The 20,120-nt window shown below is 41.7% G+C and overlaps 1 protein-coding gene across 1 annotated transcript in view; it reads left to right on the plus strand.

Annotated features, from left to right (window-relative positions):
• Positions 1-20,058, plus strand: part of LOC143297592 (syntaxin-binding protein 5-like) — an 82,537-nt gene extending 62,479 nt beyond the window's left edge. Inside the window, exons 21-30 of the mRNA XM_076610000.1 lie at positions 6,326-6,445; positions 7,645-7,770; positions 8,358-8,558; positions 9,453-9,553; positions 10,074-10,164; positions 11,634-11,742; positions 14,422-14,517; positions 15,204-15,328; positions 16,231-16,352; positions 18,075-20,058. Of these exons, the coding sequence (XP_076466115.1) occupies positions 6,326-6,445; positions 7,645-7,770; positions 8,358-8,558; positions 9,453-9,553; positions 10,074-10,164; positions 11,634-11,742; positions 14,422-14,517; positions 15,204-15,328; positions 16,231-16,352; positions 18,075-18,212 (1,229 nt within the window). The 3' untranslated portion in view covers positions 18,213-20,058. The remainder of the gene's footprint in view (positions 1-6,325; positions 6,446-7,644; positions 7,771-8,357; positions 8,559-9,452; positions 9,554-10,073; positions 10,165-11,633; positions 11,743-14,421; positions 14,518-15,203; positions 15,329-16,230; positions 16,353-18,074) is intronic.
• The last annotated feature ends 62 nt before the right edge of the window (positions 20,059-20,120 follow it).

Genomic DNA, 20,120 nt, shown 5'->3' on the forward strand with positions numbered 1-20,120 from the left:
ATGGATGACTGGAACTATGGAGGTGCAGGCTCATGGTGTTAATGATGGTTTTCTTTTCTGTCACTTTGAGTGTTGACTGTGGGGATTTTCTTTCCCAAGCCTTTCACAACATTCTTCCATCCTTTCTTAGCCTTCAGTATTCTGTGTCATGTTTGTTGTATGAGATTCTATTGGCAGAAGCAGAACATTCTGTCTATCCATTCGTGTCCATCAATTTTCTGTGTCTCTTGTTGTATGAAGTTCGATTGGCAGAAGCACAACATTCTGTCAATGTTCGTAGCCATCAACATTCGGTGTCTCTTTTCTGAGGTACTGTCAGCAGAAGTGCTACCCTTCTTTCCCCTCCCCCATATTCTTGCAGAGGGTTTTTAGTCTTTCAGACGTTAATTGATAGTCCTGATGTATCTGCTGCATTGCACACAGCTTATACACATGCAAACACGCACAGAGGGAGATGCACAGAAAACCGATGTGCGCACATGCACACTTCCAAAATGCATGGCAAACATTTTAGATACTTCATTGCTCTGCCATAGCCAGAAATGAATTTGACAGATGGGTGTTTCTTTCCATTAGCAGTCTGTTTTTATCAACTGGCAGAGTATTTTAGGTGATGCGATGTTGATGGCTACCAGACATGTCAGCTGGACATGGCTCTGTTAGAACCCTGTACCTTTATTGTTCCTATCTGAACCAGGTGTTCTCTAAACCCTGTACCTTTATTGTTCCTATCTGAACCAGGTGTTCTCTAAACCCTGTACCTTTATTGTTCCTTTTTGAGCCAGGTGTTCTCTAACAAAGCCCTGCTGTACCTTAATTTTCCTTTCTGAGCCAGGAGTTGTGGAGGTTGTGTTGGTGTCAGAGCTGTGGCAATATATGCAGGATGTCCACTGTTCTCTGTGTTTATGGTAGAGTTCCTCATGTCTGGTGTGTTAGCTGCTTCTGGGGTTACTCTGCCAACTGTGGGTGGCTTGGGATTTAGTCAGGGGGGAAAAAAGTGGGGGATTGGGCAAAAGGTAAAAATGATGATAATAATGATAATGGACATTTATGTTGTGTGTTTTTCCAGAAAATCTGCTTGGAGCATTTCAGTTTTTGTACCCCCTCCTTCTCTTTCACCCCCTCCATATCCCCGCGCATCCTCCACCCCACCCAGAAACACATGCCACAATACACTAGCACACAGTACCTCCATTGAACAACCCCCCACTGCCTAACATCGCCATCTAGAAGACACACTCCTGCTATGTGCACACATGCACAAGTGCACAGACGCTCGCAAGCACCTTTCCACACAGCTTTCCCACAATAAAACGTGCATTTGGAGCTAGATCATACCAACACCAGTACTGGAAACTTATTGTTGTTAGAAAAGATGTTTTCAAAGCAGGCGTAAAAGAATTTAGCGAGACAAACTGTGGCAATTTTCTGGCAGTTTGTTCCACAATGAGGGAGCCGGAAAAAAACAAAAAAGTCTTGGACCCTGTTGTTTCTTCTGTACAACAGGGATTTTAATAGTCTGATATCAGAAGCAGAACGAAGGTGACAAGTTAGAATGTACACTTCAAGGTGGTCAGAGAGATAGTGAGGGCCAGAGCTTGAGTTGAGGGGACTGAAAATGTCAGAGCAGAAATCTTTTGTTCTATTCATTGTGCTTGATATGACTGCAGTTTAATCCTCTATGGACTCTTCAGATATTTTGGCATTGGTAGAGGACTGTCAAATGATCCAGAGACACCGGTCATAGTAATTGTTATTGTTCTCAATCATTGCTGGGAAAAGTCACAATCCAGTGACTTCACAACGCTGCCCATGAAGGACAAATAAAAGTATTGGAAGGAAACGAGACAACAAAATATGTTGTGATTTGTACATTTATTATACTCTCGCCCTATGGTGTGTAGGTCTCATTGCACCCTGTATGTGTGTAGGTTTCCACTGAAACTCTGTTCTTTTCCTGCACCTTCTTGTTCCAGTGTGCTATAATGTGTGTGTGTGTGTGTGTGTACATATATATATATATATATATATATATATATATATATATATATATATGTGTGTGTGTGTGTGTGTGTGTGTGTGTGTGTGTGTTGTTCATCACTTTTGATACTATTATCCTGCTGCTTACATCTCACTTGGCCTGTGCATGGGTGTGTGCGTGTATGCAAGCCCCCTTGTGTGTATATTTGTGTGTGTGTGTGTGTGTGTGTGCAAAACATTGTTATTAGTTGGAGTGTGTGTGTGTGTGTGTGTGTGTGTGTGTGCAAAACATTGTTATTAGTTGGAGTGTGTGTGTGTGTGTGTGCACAAGAGAGAGAGAGAGAGACAGGGGGGAGGGGGTGAGATGAGAGAGAAGTGAGATGTAGTGCTGTTCCTTTATCTTGTATTACTTTGTCAAACCCCTTGACCTTCAACTTACAAGTTTGTTACAGTTTATATGTTCTCATGTTCCAGAAAATGGAAGTTATGTCCTCCAGTTCCTTTCTTTTGCCTCAAAAAGATTATTTTTTTAGTTAGATTTGTTTCGTTTGTTTGGCGTGTTAGAAATTTAATTCATGGTAGCAACTCAGAGGCCTTGTTTCCTGTGCATGTGTCTGAATTCAAAACCGTTATTATTTCCCCAGTGAAAATTGATGTCCTCTTGTTGTTTCCTTTGCAAGCCATAAGACAAAAAGAGTCCACCCTTGGAAATGACCCTGTTTCTCTCTGCTTTCTCCCTGTCTGTCTTTCCGTTTCTTTTTCTCTCTGTACTGGTCGTTGTCTGTAGTGTGTACTGCTGTGTGTCTTGCCTTGACTCTAGAGTCCTTGTGTTTCTAAAACTTGTTGTTCCTGCGCTTCAGTGTCTGCCTGTCTTAGTTAATATCTAGAACCCTGTCATGCATGTCTTCAGTTCATATGCCTAGATATTATGCATGCTGGAAGGAAACATTTTGTTGTTCATTTATTTTCTGAGGGGTATGGGGCGTGGGGGTGGGGTTGTCTGTTTATAATTATCTGTTGTTGATTTGTGACATGAATGTTATGCATATTATATTTCTTATGCCTTTAGTTGTGGGTTTTCTTTTTTTTATGGTACAGTAGCACACATGTTCAACAGATGTTAGTTTTCAAATACATTCTTGTGTGTTTTATATTGAATGTTATATTTCTCAATTTATAACTCTGAGAGAAAAGAGACCGTAACTATCATAAGCTGTCTGTCATTAGATATTCTGTATGAGTTGGCAGATTTCTTTTTCTTTGAATAAAATCAACCACAACAGAAATGTGAGCAGGAAATGAGTAACTGGATAATTTCAAAAGAAAATCTGTATAGTCTGCATGTAAACAGATGCATTGACCGTTTGATTATTTTTAATAGGATCATGAATAAATATATGAGGTATTTAAACACTGCCAATTATTAATGGATGAATTATGATTTGTGCACATAATGGGATTGAACTGTCCAAGATTTTATTTTTCAATCCTATAGATTGAAAATATAAGACATACTGTTTCATATATTTTAGCTGTTTAAAGGTGGGTTATTTGCAGGGGAAAACAATTTGAAAGCCCAGTGGCATGATCAAATACATGAATAACTATGAATAAGTTAGTGTGTGTGATTTTTTTTCTGCATATATACATATGTATGTGTATGTATTTAATCTAATAAGTTTTTAAGGCAAAATTTGTAAAGAAAATACAGAGAGTTCATGCACTTGGGCACTGTTTCTGCCATTGTTCGACAAAAAATATTATAAAAAGCAGATTATGATTAGCAAACAAAACAAACAAACAAAAAAAATGCAGTTAAGGAATGATTTTGATAACGACATTTTAAATCAGTCGTTGTATTGTATTGTATTACATTTTGTTGCAACATTTTTTCTGTGCAACATTTAGGCTGCCGTCTCCAGGGAGAGAGCATGCTGCACAGTGCAGCACCACCTTAATGATTTTCTCTTCTTTTTTTTTTCTTTCTGCAGGTGTATTTGTTTGACTGTCAAACTGGATTTTTCAGCATAATTTTGCTGGAGACAACTCATTATTATTGCCGGGGGTTCTTTTATACAATGCTCTAAGTGCATGCTGATTTTTGGACCTCAGGTTATCACTCATCTGAAAGCCTAGCACCCATAACTCAACTTAAGTCTAGTGGAGGAGGGGTGGGGGGTAAAAATCCTGGTCTGTAAAAGGGACTTAAACCTGTGGACTTAAGCTTCCAAGTCAGATGCATTACCACCAGGCTACTTTTCAATGAATGATAAGAGTTAAATAAGAGAGAGAAAGAGAGAAACAACAACAACCAAGGTTGAGTAACATTTTGAAAAAAAAACCCATGTTTTTTTCTAAGTGATCATCAGCTTTCTGCCAATTCTAGGTTTAGCTGTAGTGGTGATTATATCATTTTCAGTGGGGTTTTTTGTTTGTTTGTTTTTGGTTGTTTTTTTTTCTATTTTTCTTTTTTCTTTTTTTTTCTTCTGGTTTTGTGTGAGTGTGATTGTGTGAACATATATCATTACATGTTACAAGATAAGAGCTGGATTAGATGTACTCTATTCATGGTAAATCAATCTGTGTTTTTATGAGAGGTTTTCACTATGTTTTGACATCATAGATGATTATAGTATGCAGTCAGTGTTCTGTTTGCAGATTAGCTGGGTTTTTGTTTGTTTTTCTTTGTGTGTGTGTGTTTTTTTTTTAGAGTGTAGCAAGATGACACTTGTGTGCTTTTATTGCCATAGTTTCATGTGTGCGTGTGTGAAAAAAAGAAAAAGAAAACTAAAAAACGTTTGTACTTTTTTTTTTTTTTTTTGCAATGGGAGAGTATTGCATGATAGAAAACACAAGAAACTACCATGACACATTTCTTTCAAATCTGTGTCTTATCTGTGACAGGAATATAAATGTTTTCAATCAAAATAAAAGGGACTGGAAAGTTAATAGAATTATATTAAAAAAAAAAAAAAAAAAAAAAAAAGTTGGTTTTCATCAATGCTTTTTCTAGTACATGGTTCAAATAAAGTTGTAATTGAATAGCAAAAATGGCAGATGAGTAGATGTTTTGTGAAAAACAAGAGCTGTGCTGTTCATGTGTTTCATGTCCAACTTTTGTATTTTATTTTTGTATTTGAAAAAAAAAAAATAATAATCACAGAAAAAAACACACAGTTTTCACTCAGCTGATTTTGTCATCATGCTGTTATTGTAGGACTGTCTGTTTACATGTGTGTCATGTTTGGATTTTGATTGTGTGCATGCATGTGAGTGAATGTTTGTGTGTAAGTTGATTCTGTTTTGTGTTCTTTTTGTCTGGAGGATGAACGTTTTGGAGATGCATGTTCAGCTCTTTGATTGTCTGTGGAATGAAGAATGTGCAACAGCATTGTTTGAATAGTCATAGTTGTAATTTCTGGTGTTAAAAGCCTTTCCCAGGTGGCCGAAGTCCAAGCAGATTGGTAAAATGATAATCATGTTGATTTTTTCCTTTCTTTAAACAATGAAATAAGAATGGCTTCATATTTGAGGAAGAGTTGTTGTTCCCTTTTTTTTTTTTTTTCTTCATGTTGTTGTTTTACAAAGGTAAATTTGGAATGGGGAACAGGACTGAGAATGATGGGTGAAGAAATGCTGATTGAATTGATTAACTCCTTGACTGCTGTGTCCTTGGTAAAATGAGATCAGTGTGTAAGAATCGATAAAGTGCAGTAATTACTTACTGTGTACTTTTTTTAAAGAGTGTAATCAAGGTTGTTGTTTTTTTTTAGACAAAAGTAGTGTGATCCCAAGAGAGAGAATTACAAATGAAGAAAGATAACTGACACCCTGACCCGTAAGCAGTGTCTTACCTTAGTGAAGTGACAGCCTTTGACTGAGGAGTGTACTGGTCAGCAACAGTCAAGGGGTTAAGGGTTTATAGCAGAAATCACCATTCCATGTGGAAAGCCTTTCCCAGGTGGCCGAGGTCCAAGCAAATTGGTAAAATGATAATTATGTTGATCAGTATTCATGAAAAATGTTTGTGTGTGTATACAGTGTGTCTATATGTGTGTACAGGTGTGTGTGTGTGTGTGTGTGTGTGTACAGGTGTGTGTGTGAATTACATAAGGTGACTGTCTCGTTCACACTCATATACACACTTGCATGCATACACACACAACACACACACACACACACATACACACACACTCTCTCTTTCTCTCTCTTTGTCTTTGACCATCTATATTCCCATTCCTAACTCAGACAAATAAATAATACTTTATTGAGCATTATTCACCCCCATTTCTATTGACCCCGTGTCCTCACCGACATCTTTGCTCTGTGGCTGCGTGTGGAACAGACCGGAACGACGGCTCCTCGTTTTCCCGGTCACGCAGTTCCAGCATCTCCAGTCTGGACAACGTCACCAAGGAGGCCATCCAGTGCCTTGTGTTTGCTGACTCCTACACCAGGAAGACTGGTCAGTGGCTGTGATGTGTTATATTCTGCTGTATTGTGTTGCATTGTGTTTTATGTTGTGTTGTGATAGACATAATCAGCATTTTGTGCTGTGTTGTGGCCAAGGAGGCCATCCAGTGCCTTATGTTTGCTGACCCCTACACAAGGAAGATAGGTAAGTGGCTGTGATGTGTTGTGTTTTTTGTTGCATTGTCTTGTATTGATCTGTGTTGTGTTGTTTTGTGGTTTGGTGTGGTGTGGTGTGTTGGACGGGCGCAACAGTGAAGTGGTTAAAGCGTTGGATATTCAATCTGAGGGTCCCAGGTTTGAATCCTGGTCACAGCGTCAGGTGAGTAAAGGTTGGAGATTTTTCTGATCTCCCAGGTCAACAGATGTGCAGGCCTGCAAGCGCCTGAACCCCCCTTTGTGTATACGCATGCAGAAAATCCGATACACAGGTTAGACCTGCAACCTGCAACACCCCCCCCCCCCACCTCCCATCACCTCCCCTGAAAACAGAGTATGACTGCCTACATGGCAGGGTTAATTTAATGGTCATACAGTTAAAGTCCACTCCAGGCACTCGTGTTAAAAAGTGAATGTGGGAGTCAAAGCCCACGATTTTAGAAGAAAGAAGTATTGTGACCAAGGAGGCCATCCAGTGCCTTGCGTTTGCTGACTCTTACACCAGGACATCTGGTGAGGCCTTTGTGCAGTTTAACAATAATAATCATAATAATCATAATGAAAATAAAAAGTGCTGTGAAACACCTTACATTAGTACCTTTGACGCAAAGCACACACACACGCGCATGTGCACGCGCGTGCGCGCGCACACACACACACACACAGTTTGTACAGTACTGTATTTTATTACTTTTTGTCACAACAGATTTCTCTGCTTGAAATTAGCGCTGCTCTCTTCCCAGGTAGAGCGTGTCACACTACAGTGCAGTGCTACCCTGCTATACCCCCCATTTCCTTGTTTTTTCTGTCTTCAAGTTGGTATGGCCATGGCAGGCAGCAGATATTATCCCGTGGGGATGCTGGGGGCTCTGTCATTTATCAGTTCATCCACACCAAACTTTCACACGCACGCATATCTGAAACAAATGGATGAAAGATGAAACTTATGAATACACGTAGACAGACAGCCAGGGAAACTAAGATAAGAAAACTGGAGGCTGTGATAAAGCAGTGTGGACATGGGATACGTTGCAGACAACTTCACCTGTCCGTGTCTATGGGTGGGGACCAGCCTGGGGTCTGTGATCGTCATCAACCTGAACCTGCCAGGACTGAACGGGGACCAGCGGGCCATGCAGCCCGTCATCGTGTCGCCCAGTGGTGAGTTGAACCCTTCCCATCCTCCCCCCCTTCCCTCCTGTGTGCACATTAGAACTAGGTAGTTTGTGAATGATGATATTGGCAATTGTGCTGTGTCAGAAGTCTTAATCTGTTTTTCACCTTTTTTTTTTTTTTTTTTTTTTTTTTTAACCAGTTTTTAAAGTGGTGCTACCACACCAGTACATACTGTAATTTCCAGACCAAAGTCAGCAAACATTCGTTTATTTGGATGCTGTCCAGGCTTAATGAAAAAAATATTTTGTGTAGTAATCTATAAAAATCTGGACTTTGACCGAGAAAAAGATTGGATGCTAATTATATGTTGCAGGGAAAAATGGAATCCTGTCAACAGTGGAATTGAGTGGAATCCAAAAAGGCTAAACATTTAACAACTCCTAATTATGTTGTAGTTATCAAACCAGTTTGTGGCAACTCAAACTGGTTTTCCGAACTGATGCACATGTAAATCAGTTTGGCATTACCGATTTTTCCATGGACCTTAGTATATGTGCAGAAAGTGACACTGTGCTGTTGCATAACTCGAGAAATTCTCCATGCTTTCTGACAGTGACGTTGTGATATTGCAGGAACGATATTCCGGCTGAAGGGTGCAATTGTGGGCATGTCGTTCCTGGACTGCAACGGCATTCTGATCCAGAGTGTGTACGACCAGTGGAAGGACGGCAGTGTGGGAGGCGGCAGTAGCAGTACCAGCCTGGTCAGCTACGGCAGAGAGAGGGAGAAGGACAACAGAGATGTCAGGGAGGAGAAGGCTCAGAAAGCCTCCAGTAAGTAGTCAGGGAATGAAGGCACGGTGTAATAGACAGGATGCTCAGAAAGCCTTCAGTAAGTAGCGAGGGAAGGCTCAGTTTAATATTGAGAAGGCTCAGAAAGCCCCCAGTAAGTACTGAAGGAAGGCTCAGTTTAATGGTGAGAAGGCTCAGAAAGCCTCCAGTAAATACCGAAGGAAGGCTCAGTGTGATGGTGAGAAGGCTCAGAAAGCCTCCAGTAAGTACTGAAGGAAGGCTCAGTTTAATATTGAGAAGGCTCAGAAAGCCTCCAGTAAATACCGAAGGAAGGCTCAGTGTAATGGTGAGAAGGCTCGGAAAGCCTCCAGTAAGTACTGAAGGAAGGCTCAGTTTAATATTGAGAAGGCTCAGAAAGCCTCCAGTAAGTACTGAAGGAAGGCTCAGTTTAATGGTGAGAAGGCTTAGAAAGCCTCCAGTAAGTAGTCAGGGAAGGCTTGGTTTAATATTGAGAAGGCTCAGAAAGCCTTCATTGAGCTCTGAGAGAATGAAGGCACAGTGTAATAGACAAAAGGCTCAGAAAGCCTCTGGTAAGTACTGAGGGAATGAAGGCTTAGTGTAATGGACAGAAGGTTCAGAAAGCCTCCAGTAAGTACCAAGGAAATGAATGCACAGTGAAAAAGACAGGATGCTCAGAAAGCCTCCAGTAAATACTGAGGGAATGAAGGCACAGTGTAATAGACAGATGTCTGTGTCCACAAAAAGAATCATACAAGTTATGTTTGAAATACTCAGGACAAATGTCTGTGTCCGCCAAAAAAAAAAAAAAAGGATAATACAACTTGTGTTAATTTTTATGTTTGAAATACTCAGGACAGATGTATGTGTCCACAATAAGAAATATAATACAACTTGTGCTATGTTTGAAATGCGCAGGACAAATGTCTGTGTCCACCAAGCCGAAGATTTCTCCCACATCATCTCAAGAGCTCACAGATCGGCAGTTTGTCATCATCTGCTCAGAAAAACAAGCAAGGGTGGGTAATTTGTCTGGAGTTTGTCTTTTTCCTCCTCCATAGTTTGTGAACTGCGTCTCTCTTTGTCATGTGTGTGCCCATTCAGAATGCAGGTTCAGTACTGAATGCGGGAAAAGTACCTGTTTGTTTTTAGTCTTAGATATTCTTAAAAATCATCATGTTACTTGGGGAAATTTACTGTCTCTCTCTCGTTTTTTTGTACAAACCTGAAATTCACTGCCTTTTCTCTCTGACACAATCTTTTAAAGCCAGTTCAGTAATATTTCTTTTCAAGCAGTCTTGAAATAATTACAGTACTCTGTTTCATATCAGCATTCATGCCTGTGTACATGCTCGAGTGTGTATTCTTTTGTGCTTTGTGTCTGACTGACATGTTAAAGTGATATAATTATAAGTGTACTCTGATTATTATAACTATTATTATTATCATTTTTATTATTATTAGTAGTAGTAGTAGTACAATGTAGTAATGAAAGAGATGGTTAGTAGTAGTAGTAATGAAAGAGATGGCTGTGTGCAGGTGATGTCACTGCCTTCTCAGACATGTGCCTACAAGGTGAAAATCACAGAGACATCCTTTGTTGTACGGGCAGAAATTGTCTCGTTGCGAGGTAGGCTGACGAATATGTTTGGTGTTCAGTCATGAACACTTTTTGTTTGTGAATTTGTTTTTATTTCTGTGCATCATCAATCCAGTTTGATCCTCAAAACTCGCCCCAAAACATGGTGGATTTTAAACTTCTTGTCCTGTTTTGCCTTGCCTTGCCTTCACAATATTTTAAGAAAGCTATATAAAGAAACAAAATACATCAGATTGTGGAAAATATTGTCATTAACAAGATATATCCATCTGATGGTAATGAATTTGTCTAATTTCAAAGACAATGTTGAAAGATGTGTGGAAGGCAGTTCAGTTCTGAGATGCTGTGTGTGAGATGGGGCCCTCAAAATTGTTCAGCAGGTGTTCAGGTAAAAACTGTGTAACAGGCCCTTTCAGACAATGGCGTACAATTCAGTTATCCTTCCAGTTTGATGATCAAGGCACCAATTTGTGATTGATTCGACCCAACTTCAGAAGTGGCTCTTGGCTTCAACAAACAACACTCTTCCACTTTGAGCTCATTAGTTAATGTGTCTTTTGCATCACTTTTCTTTTGTCATTTCAGTTGACAACATTTTCATTGTTTTGATTGTTATTTAACAAATCATGTAAACTGGACATCCTAATTTATCATCAGTATCTGAAACACTGCATGTGAATTTTATCAGTGCCTGTTTAATGTATTTATTTAAATCCATTGAAATATCTAGCTCTGTATCACTTGAGGTTTTAAATAATCTGCACTAGAAAAATTATTATGAATTGTCCTTTTGGAACTGGGTGTGTGTACAGACTGTGTGTGTTTTCTGTGCACTGTGAGTGTGTGTGTGTGTGTTTGTGCAGACAGTGTGTGTTTGATGTGCTGTGTGCATGGTTTGATGTGCTGTTTGCGCGTGTGTGTGTGCGTGTGTGTTTGATGCGCAGTGTGTGTGTGTGCAGACAGTATGTTTGATGTGCAGTGTGTGTGTGTGTGTGTGCAGACAGTGTGTTTGATGTGCAGTGTGTGTGTGCAGACAGTGTGTTTGATGCGCAATGTGTGTGTGCGCAGGCAGTGTGTTTGATGTGCAGTGTGTGTGTGCGCAGACAGTGTGTTTGATGCGCAATGTGTGTGTGTGCAGACAGTGTGTTTGATGCGCAATGTGTGTGTGTGCAGACAGTGTGTTTGATGCGCAATGTGTGTGTGCGCAGGCAGTGTGTTTGATGTGCAGTGTGTGTGTGCGCAGACAGTGTGTTTGATGTGCAGTGTGTGTGTATGCAGACAGTTTGTTTGATGTGCAGTGTGTGTTTGTATATGTGCAGACAGTGTGTGTGTCATATGTGTGTGTGTGTGTCTGCAGTGTGTGTTTGATGTGCTATGTGTTTGTGTGCAGACAGTGTGTGTTTGATGTGCTGTGTGTGTGTGGTAGACAGTGTCTGATGTGTGTTTGTGTGTATGCAGACAGTATGTGTTTGATGTGCTATGTCTGTTTGTGTGTGCAGACTCTGTGTGTATGATGTGCTATGTGGCCAACGGACACATCATGGCCTTCAGTTTACCCAGCCTCAAACCTCTCTACGATGATGACTTCTTGCCGCTCACCGACTACAGGTATGGTGGCCCTGTCATGTCAGACTTCAAGTTATCATCTTTCCTTTTGTTGTTACTTCTTTTTTTGTCTTCCTTTTATTGTTGTTTTTTTGTATTGTATTACTTTTTGTCACAACAGATTTCACTGGGTGTAATTTGTGCTGCTCTGCCCAGGAAGAGTATGTTGCCACAGTGCATTGTCATTCTGTTTGTTGCTGTTTTTGTCCTGTCTGCAGGTGTATTTGTTTTGCTACCAAAGTGGATTTTGTTACAGAATTTTATCAGGGACATCTTTTTTTTTTCTTTTTTTTAAATTAAAAAAAAAAATTACGTATGCTAAGTGCATGTTGCGCACAAGACCTCAGTTTATTGTCTCATCTTAAAGACTAGCTTCTAGACCACCGTTTGAGGTCTAGTGGAGAGGGGGGCAAATGGGGGGTGGAAGGGGATTGAGAGGGGGAGAGAGTAAAAATTCTAATCTATGTGTTGGACTCAAACCTGTGACACTGACTTCCTAGGTCGGTGCATAACCACTAGGACAGCATTCCACCATTGTTTTTCACAGAGATAAAACACAGGATACTTCTGTTTACATATAACTGTGCGAAAGGTTGCTCTGAACAAGCATAAAGTTGTCTTTAGTTCTTGATGTGGAACGGTTGCCAGTTTTTCCCCCAGTGAAAAAAGGTGTAGTGGAATGATGGAAGATTTATAAAATATTTCTCCAGCACTATGCCAAACTGCCATACACTGTTCTTGGTAAATGGTCAACATCAGAATTGTAAAAGTATAGTGTTATTTTGATGTTTTGTTGCTTTCAGATGATCAGTGATTATATGGGAGGGTCAGTCCACAAGCTTAGACACCTCTTGAAAACTGAAACAATGTTTATCCCTGAAAATAATGTGAAAGCATTTGTGCAGCACAGAAGTGAGTTTTCTTGGACACAGCAGAATATTTGAATTTATGCCAGAATGATAGAGAATAAAAACCCCAAAGCAGGGAGTGTTGAATGAGTGGGCGCTGTGTACATTGTGGGGTGTTGTTCAGTGGGTGCTGTGTACATTGTTGGGGTGTTGTTCAGTGAGAGCTGTGTACATTGTTGGGGTGTTGTTCAGTGTGTGCTGTGTACATTGTGGGGTGTTTTTTAGTGGGTGCTGTGGACATTGTGGGGTGTTGTTCAGTGTGTGCTGTGGACTTTGTGGGGTGTTGTTCAGTGGGTGCTGTGGTTATTGTGAGGTGTTGTTCAGTGGGTGCTGTGTACATTGTGGTGTGTTGTTCAGTGGGTGCTGTGTACATTGTGGGGTGTTGTTCAGTGTGTGCTGTGGACTTTGTGGGGTGTTGTTCAGTGGGTGCTGTGTACATTGTGGGGTGTTGTTCAGTTTGTGCTGTGGACTTTGTGGGGTGTTGTTCAGTGGGTGCTGTGGTTATTGTGAGGTGTTGTTCAGTGGGTGCTGTGTACATTGTGGGGTGTTGTTCAGTGGGTGCTGTGTACATTGTGGGGTGTTGTTCAATGGGTGCTATGTACATTGTGGGGCGTTGTTCAGTGGGTGCTGTGTACATTGTGGGGTATTGTTCAGTGGGTGCTGTGTACATTGTGGGGTGTTTTTTTTAGTGGGTGCTGTGGACATTGTGGGGTGTTGTTCAGTGTGTGCTGTGGTTATTGTGGGGTGTTGTTCAGTGTGTGCTGTGGACTTTGTGGGGTGTTGTTCAGTGGGTGCCGTGTACATTGTGGGGTGTTGTTCAGTGGATGCTGTGTACATTGTGGGGTGTTGTTCAGTGGGTGCTGTGTACATTGTGGGGTGTTGTTCAGTGAGTGCTGTGTCCATTGTGGGGTGTTTTTCAGTGGGTGCTGTGTACATTGTGGGGTGTTGTTCAGTGGGTGCTGTGTACATTGTGGGGTGTTTTTCAGTGGGTGCTGTGGACATTGTGGGGTGTTGTTCAATGGGTGCTGTGTACATTGTGGGGTATTGTTCAGTGGGTGCTGTGTACATTGTGGGGTGTTTTTCAGTGAGTGTTTTTCAGTGGGTGCTGTGTCCATTGTGGGGTGTTTTTCAGTGAGTGTTTTTCAGTGAGTGCTGTGTCCATTGTGGGGTGTTTTTCAGTGAGTGCTGTGTCCATTGTGGGGTGTTTTTCAGTGAGTGCTGTGTCCATTGTGGGGTGTTTTTCAGTGAGTGCTGTGTCCATTGTGGGGTGTTTTTCAGTGAGTGCTGTGTCTATTGTGGGGTGTTTTTCAGAGGGTGCTGTGTACATTGTGGGGTGTTGTTCAGTGGGTGCTGTGTACATTGTGGGGTGTTTTTTAGTGGGTGCTGTGTCAATTGTGGGTTGTTTTTCAGTGGATATTGTGTACATTATGGGTTGTTTTTCAGTGGGTGCTGTGTCCATTGTGGGGTGTTTTTCAGTGGGTGTTGTGTACATTGTGGGGTGTTTTTCAGTGGGTGCTGTGTCCATTGTGGGGTGTTTTTCAGTGGGTGCTGTGTACATTGTGGGGTGTTTTTCAGTGGGTGTTGTGTCCATTGTGGGGGTGTTTTTCAGTGGGTGCTGTGTACATTATGGGGTGTTTTTCAGTGAGTGCTGTGTCCATTGTGGGGTGTTTTTCAGTGAGTGCTGTGTCCATTGTGGGGTGTTTTTCAGTGAGTGCTGTGTCTATTGTGGGGTGTTTTTCAGTGGGTGCTTTGTATATTGTGGGGTGTTTTTCAGGTTGGCACGCACATTCTGCTTCAGTAACAACGGCCACGCTCTGTTTCTCTGCTCCCCCACGGAGGTGCAGAAAATTACCTACTCTGCTGAAATTGCGTAAGTGTGGATATGTTTGTCTTCGCTTGTTGGTTGTGGTCAGAAGACCTTTTTAACGGTCAGTTTAATCTGCAAGCGTTTTTTGTGTTTGTGCAAAATCTCATCATGTGTGTATATGTATGGTTGTGTGTGTGTGTGTGTGGCAAACTCATCTCTAATATCTCTAATACTACTACTTATAATACATGATATGATACACACAGTCTGTCAGGAGTCATTGGTGTGAAAAAAAGTGAAAAAAAGAGAGTTGTTAATACTTTTTTCTTTGATTTTTTTCCCCATATAGTTTATCTGGGAACTGGTTAAGTTGTTTGTACAGCTGATCTGTCTGTCATTCAAGGTGTATTGTGATTTTAGATGTGCATTGTTTGTGTGTTGTACTGTGCATGATAGGTTAAAAGCAGTGGGATTGATTTGAAAGTAATATGCTATGGTTTCAATTATTGTGATAGAAGTGTTAAGTATTGTGATATGACATGTTCCTCATTAGGTATTGGAATGTGTAGTATGCATGATGATGACTGTGAGAGGGTGAGGCATGTAAGGCTTCCTTTAAGTATTTAAATGCATGTTTTACATGTCAGTTTTTTAATTCATGGAGCAGCTGAGCATGTTATATGTGGAAATGTGCAGTATAAAATAAATTATCATTGTTATTATTACATATGAGAGTGGTTTTGTTTCAGTGAAAATTTGAGTGAGATGCTCGGGGATCTCTTTCTTCCATGTGATACTCCAGAAGCCCCCAAACAGGGCTTCTTCAAGAACCTCTTTGGAGGGGGCACGTCAAACCTGGACCGGGAAGAGCTGTGTGAGTCCCTCAATTCACCGATTTTGCCTCTTTTTGACTCTTTTTTGTTGTGGGTTTTTTTGTGTTTGTTTGGTTTGTTTTCTTGTTGTTTGTGTGTGTGTGCGCTCCAGAATTTGGGATATTTTGTTTTCATTATTTTAATGATGATGAATGGTGACAGGGGTGATGAAGATGACACTATGGGGGTCCATTCTGGACTATTTGACAGGTCTGCATTCTCACAATATATCTGGGCATCAACAGAGACACAGACCCTGCAGTGTTGGTCAGGAAATTGAAGAAACACTCCCGAAGATGCATCTGGGAAGTGGGTGACCCTCGCTCAACTGTGTGGTCCCAGTCTTCCCATTTGAGCCCATAGCACATTCAGCTTTGGGTTAGAGCTAGCCAGGGGCTGAAAATCCCTCCTCTCATAGTCCACGATGCTTTTATTTGTAATGTTAGTTGGTGTGATGGTTTTCTTCTCTTGCACTCTACGCCCGTGATCTGCCACCCCATCACCCCTCCCCCATCACCCCCTCCCAAGGGTTGAAACTACAGTTTAATTGATGTAGAGCTTCGAGCCAGTTAATGTAAGGAATCCTGATCATGGCTGAATGTTACAAGATGCCCCAAATGCCCAGAGAGGCTAGAGAAAGAAAAGTATGCTGTAACCAACCAGTTTAGCACTGTAAGTTGGAGAGTGTGTCTTTACATCACTTCATTATCATTCACTTTGCGCCACATACACCTGTGAAACATAATTCTGCCAGTGTTCACCTGCATCAAATGTGTCAGTTGGCATCAGTGAAATGTCTGAATTCTTCCTGTATAAATGATGTACTGTGTGTTTGTGGTTAGTTGGAGAGGCTAGCAGCAAGGTCTCTGAGGGTATAAATGATGCACTCTGTGTGTGTATTCAGTTGGAGAGGCAAGCGGTAAGGCCTCTAAAGGTCTGGCCAAACACATACCTGGGGCAGGTGGCATCCAGCACCTCCAGCAGCAGACAGGGGCCGTGGGAGGAGAGTTCGCTCGCACAAGATTGGTACGTGCTTGTCGAAATCTGTGTCTATATGTTTGTGTGATGACATGTTTGTATGTGCGTGTGTGTGTGATTGCATGTTTGTATGTGTGTGTGTTTAGGTGAAATCATTACAGATCACATCCACAACAATGTAAGAGAGTCATATAAGACAAGGGAGAGGTTTAAGTTTTTCAGCTGTACAAATGTGGCATCCATTGCCTTTCTTCAATCCGTCACTCGCATCCATTACAACAAATCTAAAAACACTGCTTTTCAAGCATTCTCTACATCATTCAGACACTCCAATCCATATCTGTATTCTGTGGATCCTCATCTCCCTTGCATGTGTGTGTGTGTGTGCGCATGCGCATGTGTATATGAGCATGCATGAGTGTGTGTGTGTGCATGCATGTGTGCGAGTTTGTGAGAGTGTGCTTGAGAGAGAGAGAGAGTGTGTGTGTGTGTGTTCTTGTGCGCTATATATCTGGCTTATGTTTTACTGTACTATTTTTTGAGAGGTTTGAAAGCTTTGTATGAATGTATTTATATGTACCATGACCCACTGGTGCAGGGGTTTGTTTCATGTGCTGTGCAAACTACTAGTCCGTCCATGATAAAAAGAATTCCCATTCTTATTATTAAAAGTACACCCACGTGATGATAGAATGCTTAAATCAGTTTACGTTCATGGTTCTTCGGTGGGCATGGTGTTGATGCAGGAACAGGAACAAGCATGAGTATGTGCCCATCACACACACACACACACACACACACACACACACACACACACACACAACCAACTCTTTCAAGTCTGTTTATGTAGCTTTCTGTCTACAAGTATTCATAAGTTTAATATGTCATCTCTCTGAATAACAGCTGTGCATCTGTGTGAATGACTAGTTTGTAAGTGCTTTGATTTGTCTCTGCACAAAATTCGGCGCGGTATTAATACCTTTTTTCTTTGATGATGATGGTGATTATTAACACAGTAGTAATGCTGAAGTAATAAGCAAGCCTGACATACAACCAAACAGTATCTACTCCTTTACGCATGGCATTTTTGACTGTATGTGCATTCGTATGTATGTGTACACACATATGCCTGTATGTGCAAGTTTTTGTACAAATTGGAAGACCTGGGATTGGTCTGTATATCCAACTTTGATGCAGTGTGTATGCTTATATATATATATATATATATATATATATATATATATATATGTATTTGTGTGCATCGTGCTAATGTGTGTGTATGGTTTATCAGGTACATTTTGGTGTGTATATGCAACTTTGATGTATTGTGTTATGTATAAATAACTATGATATCATGTGTTTTGTAAAGTGCCCAGAGCAGTTTTCTGGATAGAGTGATATATAAGTATCCATTATTACTATTGTTATTATTATTAGTTGTCCTTTTTTATTGACATGACTTGCTGTCCACTTTCAGCTGGTGGATGTCCATCTTTATTGACATGACTTAAATCCACTTTCAGCTAGTGGAAGCCCATCTTTATTGACATGACTTAAATCCACTTTCAGCTAGTGGAAGTCCAACTTTATTGACATGGCTTGCTACCCACCTTTAACTGGTAGACCAGGAACAAAGTCCATTTTATTGACATGACTTAAATCCACTTTCAACTGGTGGAAGTCCAGTTTTATTACATGACTTGCTGTCCTACTTTTAGCTGGTGGACCAGGAATCCATATTTATTGACATGACTTACTGTCCACTTTCAGCTGGTGGACCAGCGTGGGGAGAGGCTGGGAGAGCTGGATGACTCCTCAGCACGCATGTTGAGTCAGGCAGAGAACTTTGCGCAGGCCGCTCACCACATCATGCTCAAGTACAAGGACAAAAAGTGGTACCAGTTCTAACCCATGCACCAACAACACAGAGACACACAGAGACTGAGACAAGTGAGATTGAAAATAAAAATAAAACAAGAACAAGAAGAAAAAAAAACAACAAAACAACAGGAGGGCACCAGTTCCCACCCACACCCATACCCCACTCCCCTTCCCCATCCCGCTCCCCACTCCCCCCACCCGCAACAAAATCACAAGTGACTCTGACCGGTGTGTCGTGCCGGCTCTGTGGACTGTGGTGGAGTGGTGGGAAGACATAGGGGGGAGTGTGTGAAGTGATGAGGACGCTTCATACAGCTTGGTGTGATGAGGGGGACAGTGTGTGTGTGAAGTGATGAGGACGCTTCATACAGCTTGGTGTGATGAGGGGGACAGTGTGTGTGAAGTGATGAGGACGCTTCATACAGCTTGGTGTGATGAGGGGGACAGTGTGTGTGAAGTGATGAGGACACTTCATACAGCTTGGTGTGATGAGGGGGACAGTGTGTGTGAAGTGATGAGGACGCTTCATACAGCTTGGTGTGATGAGGGGGACAGTGTGTGTGTGAAGTGATGAGGACGCTTCATACAGCTTGGTGTGATGAGGGGGACAGTGTGTGTGTGAAGTGATGAGGACGCTTCATACAGCTTGGTGTGATGAGGGGGACAGTGTGTGTGTGAAGTGATGAGGACGCTTCATACAGCTTGGTGTGATGAGGGGGACAGTGTGTGTGTGAAGTGATGAGGACACTTCATACAGCTTGGTGTGATGAGGGGGACAGTGAGTGTGTGAAGTGATGAGGACACTTCATACAGCTTGGTGTGATGAGGGGGACAGTGTGTGTGAAGTGATGAGGACACTTCATACAGCTTGGTGTGATGAGGGGGACAGTGTGTGTGTGAAGAGATGGGGATACTTCATACAGCTTGGTGTGATGAGGGGGACAGTGTGTGTGAAGTGATGAGGACACTTCATACAGCTTGGTGTGATGAGGGGGACAGTGTGTGTGTGAAGTGATGAGGACATTTCACCCTTGGTGTGGCTGGACACCAGAGGGTCTGTGGGTATGGTGGTGTGGAGAACTGTTCCGACATTCAACACAGTATCTACTGCACTGGGAAAGGGGAAGTAGATGTCGGGGTTAGCTAAGGGAACACACTTCACCTAACAGGGAAAGGGGTAGTAGACATCAGAGTTAGTGAAGCAACACATTTCATTTTGCAGGAAAAGGGGCAGCAGACCTTAACACACTTCACTTTGCAGGAAAGAGGTAGAACACTTAGGGTTAGTGATGCAACACACTTCACCTTACAGGCAAAGGGGTAGTAAACCTCAAGAGAACTGAGGGAACGCATCAGTTTATAAGAAAGAGGTTAGCAGACCATAGGGTTAGCAAAGGGAACACATATCAACTTACAGGGAAAGGGACAGTGGACTTTAGGGTTAGCGAGAGGCCACGCTTCACTTTACAGGGAAAGAGGTAGAACACTTAGGGTTAGCAAAAGGACCACACTTAACCTTATAGGGAAAGGGGCAGTAGACCTCAGGGTTAACGAAGCAACACACTTCACTTTACAGGGAAAGGGGCAGTACGCCTCACGTTTAGCAAAGGGACCACAGTTCATTTTACAGGGAAAGGGGCAGTAGACTTAAAGGTTAGCAAAGCAACACACTTCACCTTATGGAAAGGAACAGTAGACCTCAGGGTTAGCAAAGCAACACACTTCACCTTTTAGGGAAAGGAGCAGTAGACCTCAGGGTTAGCAAAGCAACACACTTCACCTTTTAGGGAACCTCAGGGTTAGCAAAGCAACACACTTCACCTTTTAGGGAAAGGATGAGTAGACCTCAGGGTTAGCAAAGCAACACACTTCACCTTATGGGGAAATCAGCAGTAGACCTCAGGGTTAGCAAAGCAACACACTTCACCTTATGGG

This window comes from Babylonia areolata, chromosome 23 (assembly GCF_041734735.1).
Source record: "Babylonia areolata isolate BAREFJ2019XMU chromosome 23, ASM4173473v1, whole genome shotgun sequence".
Lineage (NCBI taxonomy): Eukaryota > Metazoa > Mollusca > Gastropoda > Neogastropoda > Buccinidae > Babylonia > Babylonia areolata.